Genomic DNA, 21,211 nt, shown 5'->3' with positions numbered 1-21,211 from the left:
TCGCCCATATCAAAATACATTTTGAGATTGTGTGAGAGATATCCGCCAACACGCGGAAGACGTTCATATGTATCCCCATGTTCAAAGTGTTCCCCTGTCACATGTGGGTATTTTGTAGTGATTTTTGCGGCAGTGGCAGCTTTTTCAAGATGTTGCAAGCTGTTCTCTCCGTCAGGCCGCCATTCGGTGTTACTCGGTGGAGTGACAGGCAAAGCGAGCGGGGCTTGCAGATAACGTGGCGAGCTAATGAAGATTGTTCTTAGGCTTTCCAGACCTGAGTTATTGTCTTGGAAAGGGACTTGAAAGCAGGCAGTGAGAGTAGAGAGCTTGTAATTGGTAGCAGCTCCAGGAAGTGTAAGAGCGTGATCGTGCTGTTCACCCGAAACAGCAGCCTCACCCTAGAGTGATTAATTAGCCGTTCCGCCCCCACTCATGCATAACATGTCTCAGCATAGGGCATCTTCTTGGGGGGCCTCACAATTCTGAATTGGCTTTCTACCTCGTCGTGAAAGACATGGCCGCCCCTCCAGCAGCTATTCGTATTGCGCAGACGGTAGGAATCACAAGCGCTGGTTTCGTTGCTGGTACCTTTCTCCTCAGCGCCAGATGCTGGACTTCACTGATGAAATGAGACAGGCGGTACGTTATGCATATCGTACCTCTACATTCCGTCGTTGCTACTGTCGCCAAACCCACTCATCGTTCGTCAATGGAAGAGGTCACACACCGTGGGCAAGTGGGCTCATCAAATTGTTGCCGCTCTTTCGATCGCTGCATACGGGTATCTAGCCTACGAGATGAAAGGTACTCTCGACCAGCATAAAGCAGAGATCTATGGCATATGTGCTGTGACGAACTTTCTGATATGGCCTTGGACCATACTCGTCATGATGCCGACAAACAATAAATTATTCAAGAAATATGAGGAGGGAGAGGCTGCTGGTTGGAGTGAGAAAGCCACAGAGGCTGGCCTGGCGAAGGAGGAGACAGCGGGAGGTCTGATACAAAGGTGGAGCAATTTGAACATCACAAGGGGTAGCTTTCCCCTGATAGCCGCTGGTCTTGGAGTCTGGACAACAGTTTCTTAATGACTATAGGCAACTGCCTGATCTTCGGGGATAGACTGATAGAAGCACAGCTGGCCAAACACTGTAAAGAAAAGACTTTTCGTGGTGAAATTCTCTTCTTTGACGCGCATTTGCAAATCTCTTATAGTTCGAGAGGCAGAGAGGCTTGCGATATCTTGAAGGGCAAATGAAGAGCCATGAGGGCTGGTGGAGGGTTGTGTTGAAGGACCTTTGTATTCGATGGCTCAAGCTATCGGTCCGTCTCTCGCACGCAATCACCTATCATCTATCCCCTACGCTTCTTCTCTTGATTCTCTTTCAATACCTTTTTCACGATTTTTTGCTCTTCAATTAGGAATGCCCGTGTGATTCTGTCCTTTACGCAATTTGAGCATCTTGAACCCCCATAGGCGCGCTGGACGGTCTTCTTCGGTTTCGATATTGTCGCAAATTCGCGGGGTCGGAGAGCTGGAATCTGTAGTAGATATTAGTACCCTTCCAGAGATTCATTATCATCGGGCTCTGAAGTTGATAAAAGTCACAAGCCTCCGACTAATCGTCAGGTACTCACTCCTGGTAGTTTGACGCCACAATCACCACACTTTGGTGGGCTTGCTCGCTTCTTTACATGCTGATATCGAAGTTTTCCACCTGGGGTCTTGACAATGCGATTCTTGTTCGACCGAGTATTGAATCTGCAGCACGTCCATCAGAACCTAGTGTTGGATTGTTTGACTATTATCTTACGGATTGTTTCGCCGCTGATCTCGAATTAGCAGCCAGTCATCGATCTCCGAGTGAGAGATACTTACATATGTCAGTCTCGCACCCATAATGAAAGCCTATACTTGGTAATTCTCGTCGAGGGGGTTGTCTTAAAATGAGCTGTGGGCATATTCCACTAGGCGATCGCGCTAAAAGCCTTGGCGTAGTGGCGCTCCTGAGAAAATCGATGTACACTCGACTCGCATGAACCTTACTGTTAAGATCAACGACGGTGATCCTGGACCCCAGCGAGGTAAGCGCCCTTTAGTCATCTAAGTGAGTAGCTACTCAGCAGTCAGATCTGGTTCCCGCGAGGGTGGACAGGAAAGTCAGAGGACGAGGGGCTTTAGGAGGGTGTCACAACTGCATGAGCTTCTGGATCGCAGTTCTCCCGTCTTCCCATCATCATGTCGTCCCTTCCACCACCTCCGCCGCCTGGATGGGCTGGTGGTCCTCACTCTATGCCTTCAGCTCCGCCCCCACCAGGGTATCAGCCACCCTCAGACCCTCAAGTCGCGAAATATGCCCAGAAAAAGAAGGAATGGCTGCGGTCACAGCGCAACCGCTTCAGTGAGAAGAGAAAGGGTGGATTTGTGGAAACACAAAAGGCGGATATGCCCCCTGAGCATCTGCGCAAGATTGTCAAAGACATTGGGGATGTTTCGCAGAAGAAGTTTAGCAGTGACAAGAGAAGTTACCTGGGCGCTCTGAAATACATGCCGCATGCTGTATTGAAGCTGTTGGAAAATATGCCTATGCCATGGGAGTCTGCAAGAGAAGTGAAGGTGTTATACCATGTGAATGGGTGTCTTACGATCGTCAACGAAACACCCAGAGTCATCGAGCCAGTATTTCATGCTCAGTGGGCTACTATGTGGGTTGCTATGCGACGAGAGAAAAGTGACAGGAGGCATTTCAAACGAATGAGGTTTCCACCTTTCGATGACGAGGAGCCTCCGCTGTCCTGGTCTGAGAACATCGAGGGTGTTGATCCTCTCGAGCCCATTCAATTGGAACTTGATGATCAGGAAGATGCTGCTGTTCTCGAATGGCTGTACGAGCATCGCCCACTTCTGGACACGCCTCACGTCAACGGACCGAGCTACAAAGATTGGAATTTGTCTCTTCCTCAAATGGCTACTCTTTACCGTCTTAGCCATCAGCTTTTGAGTGACCTTGTCGATAAAAATTATTTCCACATGTTCGATCTGAAAAGTTTCCAGACAGCAAAGGCGCTGAATGTCGCCATGCCTGGTGGTCCTCGATTCGAACCTTTGTACAAAGACATCGATCCCAACGACGAAGACTTCGGTGAATTCAACGCTATTGATAGGATCATCTTCCGCGCGCCAATACGTACAGAATATCGCGTGGCTTTTCCATATCTCTATAATTCTCTTCCTCGAAGCGTCAAGCTGTCCTGGTATTCGTATCCCCAAGTAGTATACGTTCGGGCGGAAGATCCCAGTCTTCCTGCATTTTATTTTGACCCCGTGATCAACCCTATATCTTCGCGATCAGTCGCACCGAAGAACTTAAGCGTCAGCCACGAGGATGAAATATTCGGCGAAGGAAATATGGAAGACGAGGAATTTGAGCTGCCCGGTAATGCACAGCCATTCCTTGCTGATGAGGAGCTGTATACTAGCGAGACTGCATCTGCTATCGCGCTGTGGTGGGCGCCATACCCTTTTGATAGACGGTCTGGCAAGATGACCAAAGCACAAGACGTACCACTTGTCAAGCAGTGGTATCTTGAGCATTGTCCGCAAGGACAGCATGTCAAAGTGCGAGTGTCATACCAGAAGCTGCTGAAAACTTACGTGTTAAATGAGCTTCATAAAAAGAAGCCTAAAGCTCAGAAGAAGCAAAATCTTATGAAGTCGCTCAAATCTACGAAATTTTTCCAACAGACCACGATTGACTGGGTTGAGGCTGGTCTACAGGTTTGCAGGCAAGGGTTCAACATGCTCAACCTCTTGATCCATAGAAAGAATTTGACTTATCTTCACTTGGACTACAATTTCAATTTGAAGCCTGTAAAGACCCTGACGACAAAAGAACGAAAGAAATCTCGATTTGGAAACGCATTCCATTTGATGCGAGAGATTCTTCGTCTTACGAAATTGATCGTTGATGCTCAAGTCCAGTATCGTTTGGGCAACATTGATGCTTTTCAACTCGCCGATGGGATACTTTACGCATTCAATCATGTTGGCCAATTAACCGGCATGTACCGCTATAAGTATAAGCTCATGCATCAGATCCGGTCCTGCAAAGATTTGAAGCATTTGATATACCACCGCTTCAACTCTGGTCCGGTAGGAAAAGGCCCAGGATGCGGTTTCTGGGCTCCCGCTTGGAGGGTATGGCTCTTCTTCATGCGTGGAATCATTCCTCTATTGGAACGTTGGCTTGGTAATCTCTTGTCTCGACAATTTGAAGGTCGTCACAGCAAGGGCGTGGCGAAGACTGTCACAAAACAGCGAGTTGAATCACATTTTGATCTTGAACTTCGTGCCTCGGTAATGGCTGATTTGATGGATATGATGCCCGAAGGCATCAAACAAAACAAAGTCAATACCGTGCTGCAGCATTTGTCAGAGGCGTGGCGATGCTGGAAGAGTAATATTCCATGGAAGGTGCCTGGCTTGCCTGCACCAATCGAAAATATCATTCTTCGATACGTCAAAAGCAAAGCTGACTGGTGGATATCCGTCGCACACTACAATCGAGAACGTATAAGGCGTGGTGCGACTGTAGATAAGACTGTTGCAAAAAAGAACCTGGGACGTCTGACGCGTTTATGGCTCAAAGCAGAACAAGAGCGCCAACACAATTATATGAAAGACGGGCCATACGTCTCATCTGAGGAAGCTGTTGCTATCTATACGACCACAGTGCATTGGCTTGAATCAAGGAAATTCTCTCCTATTCCCTTCCCTGCCGTATCGTACAAGCATGACACAAAGATCTTGATTCTCGCTCTGGAGCGCTTACGGGAGGCATACTCTGTCAAGGGCCGCCTTAATCAGAATCAACGGGAGGAGCTTGCATTGATTGAGCAAGCATATGATTCGCCTGGTACAACCCTTTCCCGAATCAAGCGCTTCCTTTTGACTCAGCGCGCCTTCAAAGAAGTTGGCATTGATATGAACGACAACTATAGCCACATCAATCCCGTCTACGATATCGAGCCAATTGAGAAGATTACAGACGCCTATCTAGATCAATATCTGTGGTATCAAGCAGACCAGCGGCATCTTTTCCCAGCTTGGATCAAGCCATCGGACTCAGAAGTGCCGCCTCTGCTGACTTACAAATGGGCTCAAGGTATCAACAACCTCGACAAAGTGTGGCAGACAGAGAACGGTGAATGCAATGTGATGATCGAGACGCAGCTTTCCAAAGTTTACGAGAAGATCGACTTAACACTTCTCAACCGGCTGCTGAGACTCATCATGGATCACAATCTCGCGGACTACATCACATCTAAGAACAATGTGCAATTGAGTTATAAGGACATGAATCATACAAATAGCTATGGAATGATTCGTGGCTTACAATTCTCCGGCTTCGTCTTCCAATACTATGGGCTTGTGCTGGATTTGCTACTCCTAGGCCTGCAACGAGCGAGCGAAATTGCTGGCCCTCCGCAAGGTCCTAATGACTTTTTGCAATTCAGGGATCGCAAAGCTGAAACTAAACATCCTATCCGACTCTACACCAGGTATATTGATCATATTTGGGTGTTCCTCCGCTTCTCAGCAGACGAGTCTCGTGACCTCATCCAGCGATTCTTGACCGAGCAACCAGACCCGAACTTTGAAAACGTCATAGGCTACCGAAACAAGAAATGCTGGCCTCGAGACTCACGTATGCGACTCATGAGACACGACGTCAATCTAGGTCGTGCTGTTTTCTGGGACTTGAAGAATCGGTTGCCACGGTCTGTCACTACTGTTGAATGGGATGATACGTTTGCAAGCGTGTACAGCCGCGACAATCCTAATCTTTTATTCTCGATGTCCGGGTTTGAAGTCCGCATTTTACCAAAGATCCGAAATCAAGATGAAGAATTCCCAGTCAAAGACAGCGTCTGGTCTCTGGTCGATAACAAGAGCAAGGAGCGGACTGCGCACGCATTCCTGCAGGTCACTGAAGAGGACATCCAGAAATTCAATAACAGAATCAGACAGATTCTCATGTCTTCCGGGTCCACCACATTCACAAAGATTGCCAATAAGTGGAACACGAGCTTGATAGCACTTTTCACGTACTACCGAGAGGCAGCTGTCTCCACTGTAAATTTGCTTGACACAATTGTGAAGTGCGAGACAAAAATCCAAACAAGGGTCAAGATTGGCTTGAATTCGAAGATGCCTTCCAGGTTCCCGCCTGCTGTATTCTATACTCCCAAGGAACTTGGCGGCCTTGGTATGATCTCAGGATCACACATACTCATCCCCACAAGCGATAAGAGATGGTCAAAACAAACAGACACTGGCGTCACTCATTATCGTGCCGGTATGAGCCACGATGAGGAGACTCTCATACCTAACATCTTTCGATACATCATACCCTGGGAGGCTGAGTTCATCGACTCACAGCGTGTCTGGACTGAATATTCGCAGAAACGACAGGAAGCAAACCAGCAGAACCGTAGGCTGACTCTTGAGGATCTTGAAGACAGCTGGGATCGGGGTTTACCGCGTATCAACACCCTGTTCCAAAAGGATCGCAGCACCTTGAGCTTCGATAAGGGCTTCAGAGCACGAACAGAATTCAAGAGCTACCAGCTCATGAAAAGCAACCCTTTTTGGTGGACGAGTCAAAGGCATGATGGCAAGCTCTGGAATCTAAATTCTTATAGAACCGATGTTATTCAAGCACTGGGTGGTGTCGAGACTATTCTCGAGCATACACTCTTCAAAGCCACAGCGTTTCCATCATGGGAAGGTCTCTTTTGGGAAAAGGCTTGTCTGGCCCTCGGGACACAGCTGCTGCGATATGATGGTAGTAAGGTCGCCGTCGAAGATGTCGAAGAGGGCGATGTACTGCTTGGTCCGGATGGTGGACCTCGTCGCGCATCGAATGTAGTCAAGGGCAAAGACCGCCTCTATCGTATCAAGATGGGTGGTAACAAAGAAGATCTTGTCGTAACACCAAATCATATCCTCGTTCTCTATCGAGAGAAGGTCCGTACAAACAATCACGAAGGACCGTCCATTCAAAGTCATTACGAACGCTACGACACCGTCGAGATGGTAGCCGCGGATTTTGCGGCACTTGACCCAAAGAAGAGAGAAAGACACCGGCTCTTCAAATGTCCAGATCTCTTGCGTAAGCATTCTGTTGGGCGTGCCGTCTCTCAAGCAGACAGCTTCATTGTCAAGGATGTTGCGCTTGAGTCTGAGGCCACGATGTGGGCTGGCTTCCGGGTCGATGAAGACCAGCTTTACTTACGACACGACTATCTCGTACTCCACAACAGTGGTTTCGAAGAATCCATGAAATTTAAGAAGCTGACCAATGCACAACGATCTGGTTTGAACCAAATCCCTAACCGGCGTTTTACACTCTGGTGGTCGCCTACCATCAACAGAGCGAACGTGTACGTCGGTTTCCAGGTTCAGCTTGATTTGACTGGCATCTTCTTACACGGCAAAATCCCAACCTTGAAGATATCATTGATTCAGATATTCCGAGCCCATTTGTGGCAAAAGATCCACGAGTCTGTCGTCATGGATTTGTGCCAGGTGTTCGACCAAGAACTCGATCAATTAGGGATTGAGACGGTTCAAAAAGAGACGATCCATCCTCGTAAGTCCTACAAGATGAATAGCTCATGCGCAGACATCTTGCTTTTCGCCACACACAAATGGAATGTCACTCGACCTTCCCTCCTTTTCGATACTAAAGATATTACGGAGCCTACAACGACCAACAGGTTCTGGCTTGATGTACAGCTTCGCTATGGTGATTATGACTCTCATGACATTGAACGATACGTCCGTGCGAAATACTTGGACTACACTACTGATAGCATGAGTATCTATCCATCAGCTACTGGGCTCATGGTCGGGATCGACCTTGCGTACAATCTATACTCGGCATTTGGCCAATACTTCCCTGGTCTCAAACAACTGATCCAGATGGCGATGGCGAAAATAATGAAGGCAAATCCTGCGCTTTATGTCTTGAGAGAACGTATTCGAAAAGGTCTCCAGTTGTATGCTTCGGAAAGCAACCAAGAATTCTTAAATTCTCAGAACTACTCTGAATTGTTTAGCAACCAAATCCAACTCTTCATTGATGACACAAACGTCTATCGAGTCACGATCCACAAGACGTTCGAAGGTAATTTGACGACGAAGCCAATCAACGGCGCCATCTTCATCTTCAATCCAAGGACAGGTCAGCTTTTCCTCAAAGTCATCCACACGAGCGTTTGGGCAGGTCAAAAACGTCTTGGTCAATTAGCAAAATGGAAGACGGCCGAGGAAGTCGCAGCTTTGATCCGTTCTCTTCCTGTCGAAGAACAGCCGAAGCAGCTGATTGTGACCCGAAAAGGTCTCCTTGATCCACTAGAGGTGCATCTGCTCGACTTCCCTAACATCTCCATCCGTGCTTCTGAGTTACAGTTGCCTTTTCAAGCGGCCATGAAGGTCGAAAAGCTAGGTGATATGATTCTGCGTGCAACAGAGCCAAAGATGATGCTCTATAATTTGTATGATGAGTGGCTTAAGAGTATTTCTTCATATACTGCCTTCTCTCGCTTGATCTTAATTCTCAGAGCCCTGCATGTCAATCAAGACAAAACGAAGCTTCTACTTCGACCAGACAAGACCGTTATTACCAAGGAACATCACATTTGGCCTACCTTGTCAGATGAAGATTGGATCAAGGTAGAGGTGCAGTTGCGCGATCTCATCCTCAACGACTATGGAAAGAAGAACAACGTGAACACCTCATCCCTGACGAGCAGCGAAGTCCGCGACATCATTCTAGGAATGGAAATCAGTGCACCAAGCATGCAACGGCAACAAGCCGCTGAGATCGAAAGGCAACAGCAAGAACAACAACAAATCACAGCCGTAACCACCAAGACCCAGAATGTCCACGGCGAAGACATCATCGTCACCACCACCTCGGCGTTCGAGCAGCAATCCTTCGCCTCAAAAACCGAATGGCGTACCCGCGCCATTGCGACCTCAAATCTCCGCACCCGCGCAAACAACGTTTACATCTCCCCCGAAGGTGTAGCCGAAGACGCTCACCATACCTACATTATGCCCAAAAACATTCTAAAACGTTTCATCACCATCTCGGACTTGCGCGTGCATGTAGCAGGATACCTCTACGGCGCCTCCCCACCCGACAATGACGTTGTCAAGGAAATCAAATCCATCGTCCTGGTCCCTCAAGTCGGCAACACCCGCGAAGTCCAACTTCCACACCAACTCCCGCAGCACCCATCTCTTGCAAAGCTTGAGCCTCTGGGTATAATCCATACAGTTGCTGGGAACGAGCCCCCTTACATGGCCGCCGCAGATGTTACCCAGCACGCGCGCCTCATGTCCCGCCACGCGTCCTGGGACAAGAAGACAGTCACTCTCACCGTCTCCTTCACGCCCGGCTCTGTCTCGCTGAATTCCTGGGCCCTCACGCCCCAAGGCTATAAATGGGGTGTGGAGAATAAAGACCTTTCCTCAGACATGCCCGCCGGCTTTTCCACAACGGGTTACGGGGAGAAAACACAACTGTTGCTGAGTGATCATATCAGAGGTATGTTTCTCGTGCCGGAGGATAAGCGGTGGAATTACAGTTTCATGGGAGCAGGATTTTCGGGCGTGGAGAAGAAGGTCGTTAATGTTATGGTGGATACGCCTGTGGGGTTCTATGATGCGATCCATCGCGCTGTGCATTTCCAGAGTTTTGCTGAGTTGGAGGATATTGGGGTTGATAGGAATGATAATTTTGCGTGAACTTGAAGAGGATCGAAACAGTGTGGGAAGGATTCGGATGTTGTGGGGATGGAAGCATGGTTGAGATTTTGCTCAGGTTGGCAAGGGAGCAAATGTGGAACACAGCATAAAGGGCATGGAGTCGCTATGGATAAACGCTTATTCGATACTGAGCGTCGATGGTGGATCTTGCATGGTATGGATCATAGCGCTATAAGTCCGTTGCAATAGCAACCAAAAATAGAAGGATTCAAACAGCAGATGTCGACGCTCACAAAGAATCACATTGTGTACAGAACAAATCTCGCTAAGTCTAGTAAATCCCCGAATTCCCCACTGGATTTCCAGGAATCTTGAACCCCTCGGGATACCCCATATACTCAGGCCGGACATAATCCGCCAAATGCTTCGGTTTCTTAAACCCATACAACCAATGCGCGTCGTCACCGCCACCATGTCCATGCTCCTCCCCATGCTCCTCCCCATGACCGCCTTCTTTCCCATGCTCCTCCCCATGCCCATGCCCATGCCCCGCATCATCGGGCGGCCCCACATATTCCATCATATACACGCTGCCACACTCATCGCACCGCTCCATCGGCCGCTGGCGCGACATGCACACCCAGACTACCAGGTGCGAGTCTACGGGACTGCCGGTGCAGCCGGCGAGTTGTTCGTCGCCGAAGGATTTCACTACGAGGGGGTCTTGGATTGTCCCTTCATAATGAAGCATTAGCGGAGAGCGAGAATTTGGGCGTGGGTTGATAGGGGTGAAAGGCTGGGTGGGAAAGGCAGGGGGAGAGAAGGGTAGTACCTCTTCGTGAGGAGTCAAGCGGTTTCATGTCAAAGACATCAACGCCCTGCATTTTACCCAGGATCTCGAAACGTTCCAGGCCTGTAGATTGTTCGAGATCGGAGGGAATTGTGCCGGGTTTACCGCCTGGAGGAAGGAGGTCGTGTTCGGTTTTGACGTCTAGGGTAGTGATGTTAGCAGAGGTAATTCTAGGGGAGGAGTAGTGAGAGGTAGAAGGGGCAAGGGGACAAGATGTTGGGTTTCATGATGGGGGCTTTGTTCGGGAAGTCGTGGCAAGGGGCCGGAGGTCTGGTGAAGGGAATTGGGATGAGGGTGACGTTGAAGTTGAAGACGAACCTTCGAAAGCCACCATGGTCTTGCTGGGCTCCGCTGGCTCTGGGTCGTCTTTCGTCGTTGCGTTATCTATGAGATTCCAGAACCGATTAGCGATTGTTCGTCACCGCTACAACAATTGCCTCTTCATCTATATCACAATATACAGCTCCAAGCTTTCCATCGACTATTTCAATGACCATAACTCCTGCTTGACATGTCTCCTTCTCCCTCTGCTCTTTATGTTCGGGAAGGGCAAGACCTACATCTGGCTAAACTCGGGGTGAACATTCGCGTGTTGGCCGCTGGTTTTGCAGCTGCGGCGCCATTCACTCGCCGCGAGAGGGCGAGAGCCGAGCGCCGGATCATGACTGGCAATCAATTGGTGAGGAGGACAGGTTATTCGAGAGATCTTGTACATGGAGTTGAAGATGGGTTACGGAGAGGGAGAGGCTAGCACAGATTCGGTGTTAGCGTGGCTGGCTGCCAAGAATCACTCCCCTTGCCGAGCTTGCTCTGCTTCAGAACAGCGCCCTCGCAAGGTCATATTGGGGGAGAGGACTTGCATGGAAACAGGGGACGATCCATAGATAGCTGATTCGTTCATTGTTGGCTATTTGCTATCTAACACACCCACCTCGTGGTCATTCTGTCCACTGCTCCTCCCTCTATTTCCTCGTCCCCATTCGTATGGCTAGGCAAGTTGCCCAATCCATCTTGACAAAAAACATTGCGTGTATAGTATACCCGTGTTTTCGTTGTCGTCCACCTCGACCTGGCGTACTGCCCCCTTATGTCGTCGGAGGCAGCATCATTCATCGCCGTGACAGGCCAAGGTGGCTCACCCAAGACCAGCCCAGATGAAAAAGTATTATTATTATATCCAACAAAATCAAATTCGTCAATCAGTGTATGTCATCATTTCATTGTTCATCGCCTTCGTCCACCAGAGGAAACCTTGGCAGTGTATTTTGGCTTCATCTCCACGTACCGTGCCTTGCTCGACCCACCCATGGATTTCCTAATTGTGGGTCTCTCGTCTTCGCTTTCGCTTTCGGACTCCGAGCTCGACTCAATGTTGCTGCACGAGGAGCTGTCGTCGCTGTATCCGCATCGTGAGCCGCCGCAATCCATCTTGACACGGTCGCCACGGCGAGTGACGCCATAGCGATTGCAGGAGCATTTGCTGCCTCCGCTTGACGATGAGCTGGGATCACTGAGTGATGATAGAGAGCTAGGCGATCCTCGCGACGAATTCTTGTCGAAGCCGGAGCTGCGGCCTGAAAGGGACGAACCGACGGAAGAGGGCGGTGAGATGTCGCGGACTTGATAGAGTGAAGATTTCTCGAGCTGAGCGGCAAGGTCGTCGTAGACTGGCGAGTGGCTGTAGTCGGCTTCTCGTACGGCACGAGAGGCGTAGGGCTTGCTGGGTTTGGGACAAACGATCTTGCTTGGAGAGACGGAGCGGCCTTTGGGAATCTCAGCCGAGGCGTGCTTGCTGTGTCTGCTAGAGCTATCCTTGGAGGCGAGGACATCGAGGATGTTGAGGAGACGACCCGTGGTGGGCTCCTTGGTGCTATTGGTTGATGGATCGTGAGACACGTGGTAGCCATCGATGATATACTAGATACGCAGTCAGCAGGAGTATCTTGAGGTGATCACAAGGTGAGTACATACGTAGTACCAATAGCGTTTGCCTGGCTTGAGCGTGGAGCTACCGAAGCGGAACGTGCCCTTCCATTTACCAGGCTTGGAGGAATCCTTGGACATGGGAAGCTGCCCTGCGTAGTTGTCCCAGGAGCCAAGAAGGTGGACGGTCTTGATCTTGGTGCTGGTGGAGAGGGTGAAAGCGAGTTGAGTTGACGACATGATTGCTGATTATGTGGGTATATATAAAAGGGGTGTAATATTAAAGTTGGGTATGATTGCCGATTACGGTATGGTTGAGACGCGTTGCTGAGCTACCGGAGCTCTGCTATAGACGCGGTAGGCGTTCGACGGTGTGGATGAAAATAGAAAGTAATAAGAGCCACAGACAATGCAAAGAGATGTGTCTTAGGCGCGAGCGAGCAAAGTAAACAAGTAAGATCAGTGAGCTATGCAGAGTATGTTCGTCGACCAGCGACAAAAGGGTTGACTCTGTTGGATAGTTTTTTGAAAAGTAAAATTGTGTGTAAAGATGCGTTGTTCAAGTTGACAAGAATAGCAGATGAACAATTAGAACAAGAGACCAGCTCTAAGCAGAATAACACACACACAAGAAAGACTATAGATAGCTCAAAGGACAAGAAATTGATGGCTTGCTGCTGGAGAGAAAAAGAGGAAAGGTAGAAGAGAGGATAACCGCTGTACTTATGTGGGCTTGACCAGGCGGCCTCAGCTCCCCTGTGATCAACAGGGTGCATCATTGGCAGATGCCCCGCTTTGATCCGATGAGCTTTTGATGACTTGCATGGGACCAGCCAGCCCAAGCAGAGCTGCAGGAGGAGGCAGCACGAAGTGGGATGGGGGGGAAGCTGGTGGGCGCTTAGAGATCCTGCCATTTTGTTGCATTCGGTGATGCTGCTATTTTCCGCAACACTAAGGGCCCATGTACATCGAGCTACACCAAGCTAGGTCTGCTAAGAGTGCTAAGGAGAGATGGCCCCAATCTAGCGAGCTTCTAAGGCGGTGTGATAGGTCTATCACCGGGGACTATGGGAGACCTAATCCAAACACTGCTCCAATCACCGTCTCCCATATGAGTCCCTGAGGCAAGAGTAATTCATCGAGGGCGCTTCCATGCACCTTGCCCTCTTGATGCCTTCACACCACCATCTCAGCCCGCATATATGATTGCATCGTGCCTCTCAAGTTCTGTTGATCATTGATCCCGGCTCGTGCATGCGTGGCGTCTTGATCCGCTGCCTGCTATGGATGTCTTGGACAAGCTTTCCAATTTGTATGATTCAGGAAATTCTAGTATACATGCTACTTGATCGCGGAGCTTGCATAGCAGTATCATCCTAGCTCCTGATTTCCCCCATGTCTTTTCGCCGATCATGCATATGCCATGCTTCCGGCATGCAGCTTCCTCCGTCTGTCACCAGACCTCTTTCCCGTATTGACGCCTGCGCAATGCAATGACAGTCAAAGCTATCCGAAATGTCTGCCTCGCAATCTTGAACGCCGTCAAATATGTAGAGACACTCGGAAGGGTGTTACTGAGCAGGCACCCGCTCAGCCTGATCATAAACCCTCTCCCTCGGAGTCCACAGGAAACCCTAAGCGCTCCGCAAAGTCCATCCACGTGCTACTCACAAGGCTAGCACTCTAGCCCTGGCGAAGATACAATAAAGTAAGTCACTGGCTAATGTCATCATTACCGTACCGTCACTCCCGAGCGCTTCGTGTACAATCTCGTTGCAATATTCATCGACGCCAGTTCTTGGAACAGTAATTTCGCGGCATACGGGATGTGGATCTGGGATATCTTCGTCTTGTTCCTGCAAGGTCGGCATTCGAACGAGTTCTTCTTCAGGTTCCTGGGGTTATATATTAGTGACTGTCATGGAAATGGACTCCTGGGATAGACTCACGCTACTGGTGTCATGAGCCCACAAATGTCGCAAATGTGAACCCGGAAGGCATCTGACACTTCGAATAACCGCTCTTTTAAGAAGGCACTAGCACCATGCGATATCATGCAATCCCGCTCCATCTCTCCGAAGCGAAGGCCACCATCCCTAGCCCTACCCTCAACTGGCTGCCTGGTTAGTATTTGTACCGGTCCTCTGGCTCGAGCATGTATCTTGTCATCCACCATATGTCTTAAGCGCTGATAGTAGGTCGGTCCAAGGAAGACCTGCGCTACTAGTTTTCGTCCTGTGTGACCGTTGTACATAACCTCAAATCCTCGGGATTGGTACCCGTGGCCACGGAGGAGCTTCGAGACCGAGTCTACCGTAACTTCGGTGAACGGCGTTGCATCGCCCTCGCAACCTTGGAGAGAAGAAACCTTGCTCAATTGACATTCGATCAAATGTGCAATGGTCATTCGGGACGGGATAGCGTGTGGATTGATGATCAGGTCAGGAACGACGCCTTCGCTTGTGAAAGGCATGTCTTCCTGCCGGTAGGTGATGCCTATGGTACCTTTTTGACCGTGCCGCGAGGCAAACTTGTCGCCAATTTGAGGCACTTTAGTGGTTCGCATACGGACTTTGACAAAACGCAGTCCATCAGAGTTTGTAGATAGTAGAACTTGATCGACGATGCCATTCTCTGTACTACGCAACGGCGTGGATGTGTCACGCTTGATATGCAGCTTTGTTCGCTGACCAAGCTCCTCTGCGTCGGGCGCAATTGGTGCTGTCTTGCCAATAATGATATCCTCTCCAGAAACACGGACACCAGGCGCTACGATGCCGTCGTCGTCCAGCTTGTCGTATGTGCCGTGCTTGAGCTTGAGCGTATCGCTGCGCATGGGCTTTTCGAATTGCTCGACCACTGCCATTCCCACTCGCTTCTCCTGGTCAGTGTAAGCACGATAGAACAGACTTCTGAAGAGTCCGCGGTCGATACTACTCTGGTTCATGATGACTGAATCTTCTTGGTTATAACCAGAGTAGCATGCAATGGCGACGATCGCGTTCTGACCTGCCGGCAGATCTCGGAATTTGAGAAATTCCATCGAGCGCGTTGTTGCCAAAGGTTTTTGAGGATAGTAGAGTATGTTGGCCATGGTGTCCATTCTTACATCATAATTCGTGAGGAAGACACCCATAGCTTGTTTACCCATAGCCGATTGATAGGTATTTCGGGGAGATTGATTGTGGTCTGGGAAGGGAATAATGCTTGCGCATATACCAAGTATCATGCTTGGATGGATTTCGCAATGCGTCCACGCATGCTGTGTTGGATTTGTTTGCGCTTTCACCCGAGCATTAGGATTCTCGTCTAGCTCTGGTGAAGGTAGTCTATACCCGGCGTGTAGTTGCCGAGATGTCTCGAGGTCCTCAGGAGTCATGACAATCATTATCGTCTCCTCTTCCTCCGCATCAACATACTCGACCACACCGCGTGAGACCAAACCTTGCCATCCTATTTCTTTGTCGTCCCTTTCCTGTGCGTCCATAAGGGCTCCCTCTTCTTCGTCTTGTTGCAATTTTTGAATGTCATCCTTGGTAAGAACTAGATTGCCGTAATTGCTGCTCTTTGAATCATTTTCAACAACAAAGAGGGGTCGACAGACTCTCCCAGCGTCTGTAAAAATCTTGAACTCTCGGTCTCTGATATCGCGCACCAAGCTGACTTCAGGTGATATGGTGTGCGCCCTTCGGAGATTTCTGATCGTGCTGACTAAATTTGCCGGACTCGAGTGCACACCCACCCATACACCGTTGACAAAGACTTTGGTTGCGTTAGGGTTAGACTGCGATTCGTATTCCTCCAAGACCTCCATATTTCGCTGGATCATGAAATCAATGATCGGCTCACTTGGAGAACCCACTGTGATATAGCACATAAGTGCGAGGTTTTTCACCAACCCACATGCTTGGCCCTCAGGCGTTTCTGCAGGACATACCAAGCCCCAGTGCGTATTATGAAGCTGTCGAGGCTTCGCAATTTTGCCGTCTCGCCCAATTGGGGTGTTGGTCCGTCGAAGATGGGACAAGGTAGATGCGAAGGTGTAGCGATTGAGAACCTGCGAGACCCCAGCTTTGGAAGACATAGCTTTCTTTTGGTCACCCCAATTACCGGTAGCGAGAGAATACTTAAGGCCGTTAGTCAAGGTAGTAGACTTGACAGCTAAAGTCAAATTGAACTCCTTGTTGTTTTCCACACACTTCTGCAGATATTTGTAAACATCCTTAGTGAGCTTATAGAACAGCATTCGAAACAGCCCAGCAAGAAGTGGTCCAGCAAGATCAAGCCGTTTCTTGCCAAAATGATCTCGATCATCTGGTTCTTTGCGACCTAACGCGCACTGAAGTAATCTGTTGACCATGTAGCCTAGGAAAAACGCTTTTCTAGTCTCACTTCCTTCGGTTTGTGAAATATGCGGCAACAGCTCTTTTTGCATGATGTCTCTTGCATACTTGACGCGCTTGTCCTTCGTTAAGCCCTGAGAATTGGCACGCTTCCCAATGAAGTCTAACGCGACATCCCGATCTTGAATGACAAAAGCTTCCTCGAGACAAGGCTTCAGCATCTCCAGCATTTGAGTATCTTTCCGGTCGTAGCAAATATGGTTGAGAATTTCTTCGTCTGACACGACGCCGAGCGCGCGGAACACGATGGCGATTGGTATTTCAGTCTTAATGTAAGGTAGGGTGCATTTGATCGTTTGGCCAAACCCTCCTTTTGAGCCTTCGCCTCTTTCGTAAAGCTTTATTTGCATACTTGAAATGAGTCTCGACCCTTTCTCCACTGAACTCCTGATTTCGGCCAAGAAAGGCGTGTTGCTTTGTGACTTTTTGAAGACTTGTACAATGTTTGCAGCGCTTCGTTCTTGCGCTATGAGCACCTTCTCGCTCCCGTTGATAATGAAATAACCACCTGCGTCGTATGGGCACTCATTGTACATGTAGAGCTCGGATTCAGAAAGCTCCTTAAGCATGCAGTATTTGGATTTCAGCATGATAGGTAATTTACCAACGAAGACTTTGATCGGCTCAGGCTCTTTATCACCTTCTTCATTCTCCCATTCTAAGTAAGATGCGTTGTTCGGATTTTGACTCATCCCTTCTGCCGCTGCGTCGTCTGGATCGATACCTACTCTTTCCCGTGCTAGCGATCGTTTGGTCGTCATCTCTAAGTACATAGGACTTGAGTAGGTGAGATTTCGCAGACGAGCCTCTTGTGGCAACATAGCGTCCGTATTCCCATCGCTCTCTGTCATCGCCGGCCGCGACAGTAAGACGGTGCCAAACTTGATCCCATACCTTCGAATTACGGGTGAATCTGGTTCGTCATCATTCTGAGGTAGATTTTGATCGAGAGTCAGCTGCGAGTTCTCTGCTACTAGCTCCTGCATGGTGGTCGAGACGAACTCATCGAACGAGTCAAGCTGTTGCGACACAAGACCCTTTGTTTCGAAGAAAGAGGAGATGACAGTCCAACAATCCTCGGGCGTGATACCTTCCTCCTCTTCCTCCTCATCGAGATAGTCATCGTTGGCATACTGCTGCTCGTATAGAGCCATGATGAAAGGTGTCAAGGTGAACGAAAGTGGTTTTCAAAATTTGTCAGAGTCGTTAATGCTGGGGAGAAAGAGGGTCACTCGGCGCCAGAGCGCAGTCAGTACTGCCCACAGCGCTCATGAGTAATGCTCAAGCATGATACTATGTTGACCGAGCTTCACGGACGTCCGTAGGACTCGAGAGCAGATTTGGTGAAGGTGGTGGAATGGGGAACCGCATCACGGTCTTGAAAGCGCACTAGAATAAATCCGTACGCGCTAGTTCTTGGGTCAGCCCTACGCTCAGAGTTCAGTGGCCCAGCCAAGGCAAGCCAGCAGCTGGTGCCAGGGCGGCTTCATTTTCCTCGAGTTGAAGGCCCCGAGTATTTCTATCGAGAGGTTCAGAAGCTAAGAGTCGATATATCTAGCTTGCAAATTGCAAGCATGGTTTCCGCTATGCATTATTGCGATATCAGACGGGCGCGCAAGCTGCCTAGAGGAAAGGCGGTGTACGTGGGGCAGACCGTTACGTGTGGTTCTGGCTAGGAAAAAAGCCCACTCAACAACTTGCCACCAAGGTCACCTTAGTATGACTCAAGAGATTTGAAATACGTATGCCACGAATCAGCCAGGCAGGGGATGCTCTTCAACTCGTCCACTACATTGTTCATTCAGTACCAACATGGGGCTCGAAGGAAAGCAGGCGAAGCTGCCAGTGCAACAACTGATCATTCTCTCGATATGTCGAGTTGCCGAACCTATTGCCCTCTCTTCGGTCTTTCCATACCTCCCTGAGATGATCGAAAGCTTTGATATCCCGAAGAAAGACGTCTCAAAATGGGCAGGGATAGCATCGGCTGTATTTTCCCTCAGTCAAGCCGTGACTGGCGTTTTCTGGGGACGTGCTGCGGATAGATTTGGAAGAAAGCCGGTTATCATGTGTGGTATGCTTGGTATTATGATAACAAGTCTATTGTTCGGCTTCTCGAAAACGCTGTCTTGGGCAATCGCATCAAGATCTATAGCTGGTGCTTGTAATGGTAATGTTGGAACAATGAGGACAATGGTAGCAGAGCTAGTCCCTCAGAAAGAACTTCAGCCCCGGGCCTTTTCAGTAATGCCACTTGTATGGACCATTGGAAGTATATTCGGGCCAGCGTTTGGCGGAGCTCTTGCAAAGCCCGCCACCAGGCACCCCGGCCTCTTTGGCAAAAGTCGCTTCTTTCAACAATATCCCTTTGCTCTTCCGAACATGATTGCGAGTCTCTTCTTTCTCGTCGGCCTCAGCGTAGGAATTCTATTTCTACAAGAGACTCTTGAATCTAAGAAGCACCGCCGTGACTATGGAAGAGCATTAGGAAGTCTTCTACTTCGGCCATTTCAACGGAAAAAGGTCAAGAGCTTCTTACAAGAAGAACAGTCGTCTCCGATGATGAAACATTCAAGGGATTCTTCAGCTGCTACACTCACGCAAGATGGAGACCATCAACCTGCACCATTGAGGCTTGCACCTCCAACATACCGCGAAGTCTTCTGGTACCAATCCAACTTGAATCTCCTGACGTATGCTTTGCTAGCTATGCACTCAATCGCTTACGATCAACTCCTGCCTATCTTCATGCACTATCCTCGACGGACAGACCGATCTTCAGATCCAGACCAGCAACTTCCATTCAAATTCACTGGTGGCTTTGGAATAGATTCAGATCGGATAGGGCTAATTTTCATGCTCTATGCAGTCATCGGCTGCTTTATTCAATTCGCCATCTTCCCTGTCTTAGCACGACGGTGGGGCGTGTTGAACTGTTTGAAGCTTGTTGTGATCATGTTCCCGCTTGTCTACGTCGCAACTCCATTTACTGCCCTTTTGCCCACGCAGATCTCGCAGCAAATAGGTCTCTTTGTCATTATGATGTTCAAATGCTGGGCAGCAATTTTCGCCTTTCCCTGCACTACGATCTTACTTACGAACAGTGCAAAGAGCCTACGGATCCTGGGAACTTTAAATGGCTTTGCGGTCAGTCTCAGCGCACTTGGTAGGGCTGCTGGGCCGGCTACAGGGGGCTGGACTTTCACTTTGGGTGTTAAAATCGGGTACGGCATCTTACCCTGGTGGACACTCGCGGCTTGTGCTATTGTTGCCGCCTTTCCTGTATGGTGGTTAGTAGAGATGGACGGCTTTGGTGGGACGGCAAAAGACGACACCCAAGAGATTGAGGATGAAGCCAGATATACTGATGAAGTTGATGTTGAGGACGGAGGGGTGACTTCTGATATCCGACGTGCCCCAAAGTACCACGATGATGTTGACCAAAGGGACGACTCCGCTACAGACCATAAGGTGCTAGGCAACGGTGTGCAGAATCACAAGGTATTATAGTAGCGTACCATCAGGCAAAAGACCTCAACATAACCCAGCTATTTTCATGAATGACTGAACGGCAATCACAAGTCAACAACGGCTAGCGAGTGGCGGATATTCACGCTCGGCGACATAGTCAGGTATATTCAATGACATGAGGGACTTAACGCTTCACTGATCTTATTCAAAGCTTTGACACATTCTCCTGACATTATCTGACATGCTTTGCTAACTCTCATGCAATCTTGTGAAGTATGCTCTTGTGAAATAGTCACAAGATTAATTAATATACGTACCTCACCGAGGCTAGATCCAAGCATATATTGACCTACTTGGCTCGGTTCCTTCTTTTTATTTATATCCCACCCTCTCAAGCAGCTCTTGCAGTATTGCTCATTCGTTGACATAATCTAACATCACGCCATTACTTGATATGCCCACGAAAGCCTTGAGAAATGCCGAGTGAATATATATCCTGATTTGCCGTCACTCACACGCGCTCGGATATGTTGAGTTTCTCCAAATTCACTTATTCAATGGCAAGATACATGACCCTTACATGTCCTTCTAGCTTCATGATGAGGTTCTTGTGTCCCAGAATGTCCTTTTGCACTTATTTTCGTCTCTATCGTTGTACTTGAACGCATAGAAAGGGAGACCCTCAGTGTGTACACTGCTTTGTTCTTGAGATCTTTGGTAGATGAAGTGTTAAACTCATTTTTCTTCCTAGTTCGGGCGATACCGCAATTACACTACTATTAC

At 49.0% G+C, this 21,211-nt stretch overlaps 5 protein-coding genes across 5 annotated transcripts; 2 read left to right on the top strand and 3 right to left on the bottom strand.

The window, feature by feature from the left end:
- Positions 1 to 2,239: 2,239 nt before the first annotated feature.
- PRPF8 (Pre-mRNA-processing-splicing factor 8) lies at positions 2,240 to 9,820 on the top strand (the record flags this gene model as incomplete). The annotated part of the gene is made up of 1 exon (XM_044809926.1): positions 2,240 to 9,820. The coding sequence occupies one exon, from the start codon at positions 2,240 to 2,242 to the stop codon at positions 9,818 to 9,820; it is 7,581 nt and encodes a 2,526-aa protein (XP_044672938.1).
- Positions 9,821 to 9,958: 138 nt separating this feature from the next.
- Positions 9,959 to 11,294, bottom strand: KY384_001395 (uncharacterized protein; the record flags this gene model as incomplete). The annotated part of the gene is made up of 5 exons (XM_044809925.1): positions 9,959 to 10,010; positions 10,159 to 10,516; positions 10,614 to 10,772; positions 10,950 to 11,015; positions 11,192 to 11,294. The coding sequence occupies 5 exons, from the start codon at positions 11,292 to 11,294 to the stop codon at positions 9,959 to 9,961; spliced, it is 738 nt and encodes a 245-aa protein (XP_044672937.1).
- A 532-nt stretch (positions 11,295 to 11,826) lies between these two features.
- Positions 11,827 to 12,794, bottom strand: KY384_001394 (uncharacterized protein; the record flags this gene model as incomplete). Its single annotated transcript, XM_044809924.1, has 4 exons — positions 11,827 to 11,882; positions 11,917 to 12,141; positions 12,221 to 12,548; positions 12,603 to 12,794. 4 exons carry the CDS (start codon positions 12,792 to 12,794, stop codon positions 11,827 to 11,829), a joined length of 801 nt encoding a protein of 266 aa, XP_044672936.1.
- Positions 12,795 to 14,221: 1,427 nt separating this feature from the next.
- RPB2 (DNA-directed RNA polymerase II subunit RPB2) lies at positions 14,222 to 18,111 on the bottom strand (the record flags this gene model as incomplete). The annotated part of the gene is made up of 2 exons (XM_044809923.1): positions 14,222 to 14,449; positions 14,509 to 18,111. 2 exons carry the CDS (start codon positions 18,109 to 18,111, stop codon positions 14,222 to 14,224), a joined length of 3,831 nt encoding a protein of 1,276 aa, XP_044672935.1.
- A 658-nt stretch (positions 18,112 to 18,769) lies between these two features.
- On the top strand, positions 18,770 to 20,467 carry KY384_001392 (uncharacterized protein; the record flags this gene model as incomplete). Its single annotated transcript, XM_044809922.1, has 1 exon — positions 18,770 to 20,467. The coding sequence occupies one exon, from the start codon at positions 18,770 to 18,772 to the stop codon at positions 20,465 to 20,467; it is 1,698 nt and encodes a 565-aa protein (XP_044672934.1).
- Between the last annotated feature and the right edge of the window lie 744 nt (positions 20,468 to 21,211).

The sequence above is a fragment of the Bacidia gigantensis genome (assembly GCF_019456465.1).
Source record: "Bacidia gigantensis strain McMullin 20006 chromosome Unknown contig_132, whole genome shotgun sequence".
Classification (NCBI taxonomy): Eukaryota; Fungi; Ascomycota; class Lecanoromycetes; order Lecanorales; family Ramalinaceae; genus Bacidia; species Bacidia gigantensis.
The sequence above is the reverse complement of the archived record's forward strand: the minus strand, read 5'-3'. Positions and strand labels throughout refer to the sequence as shown.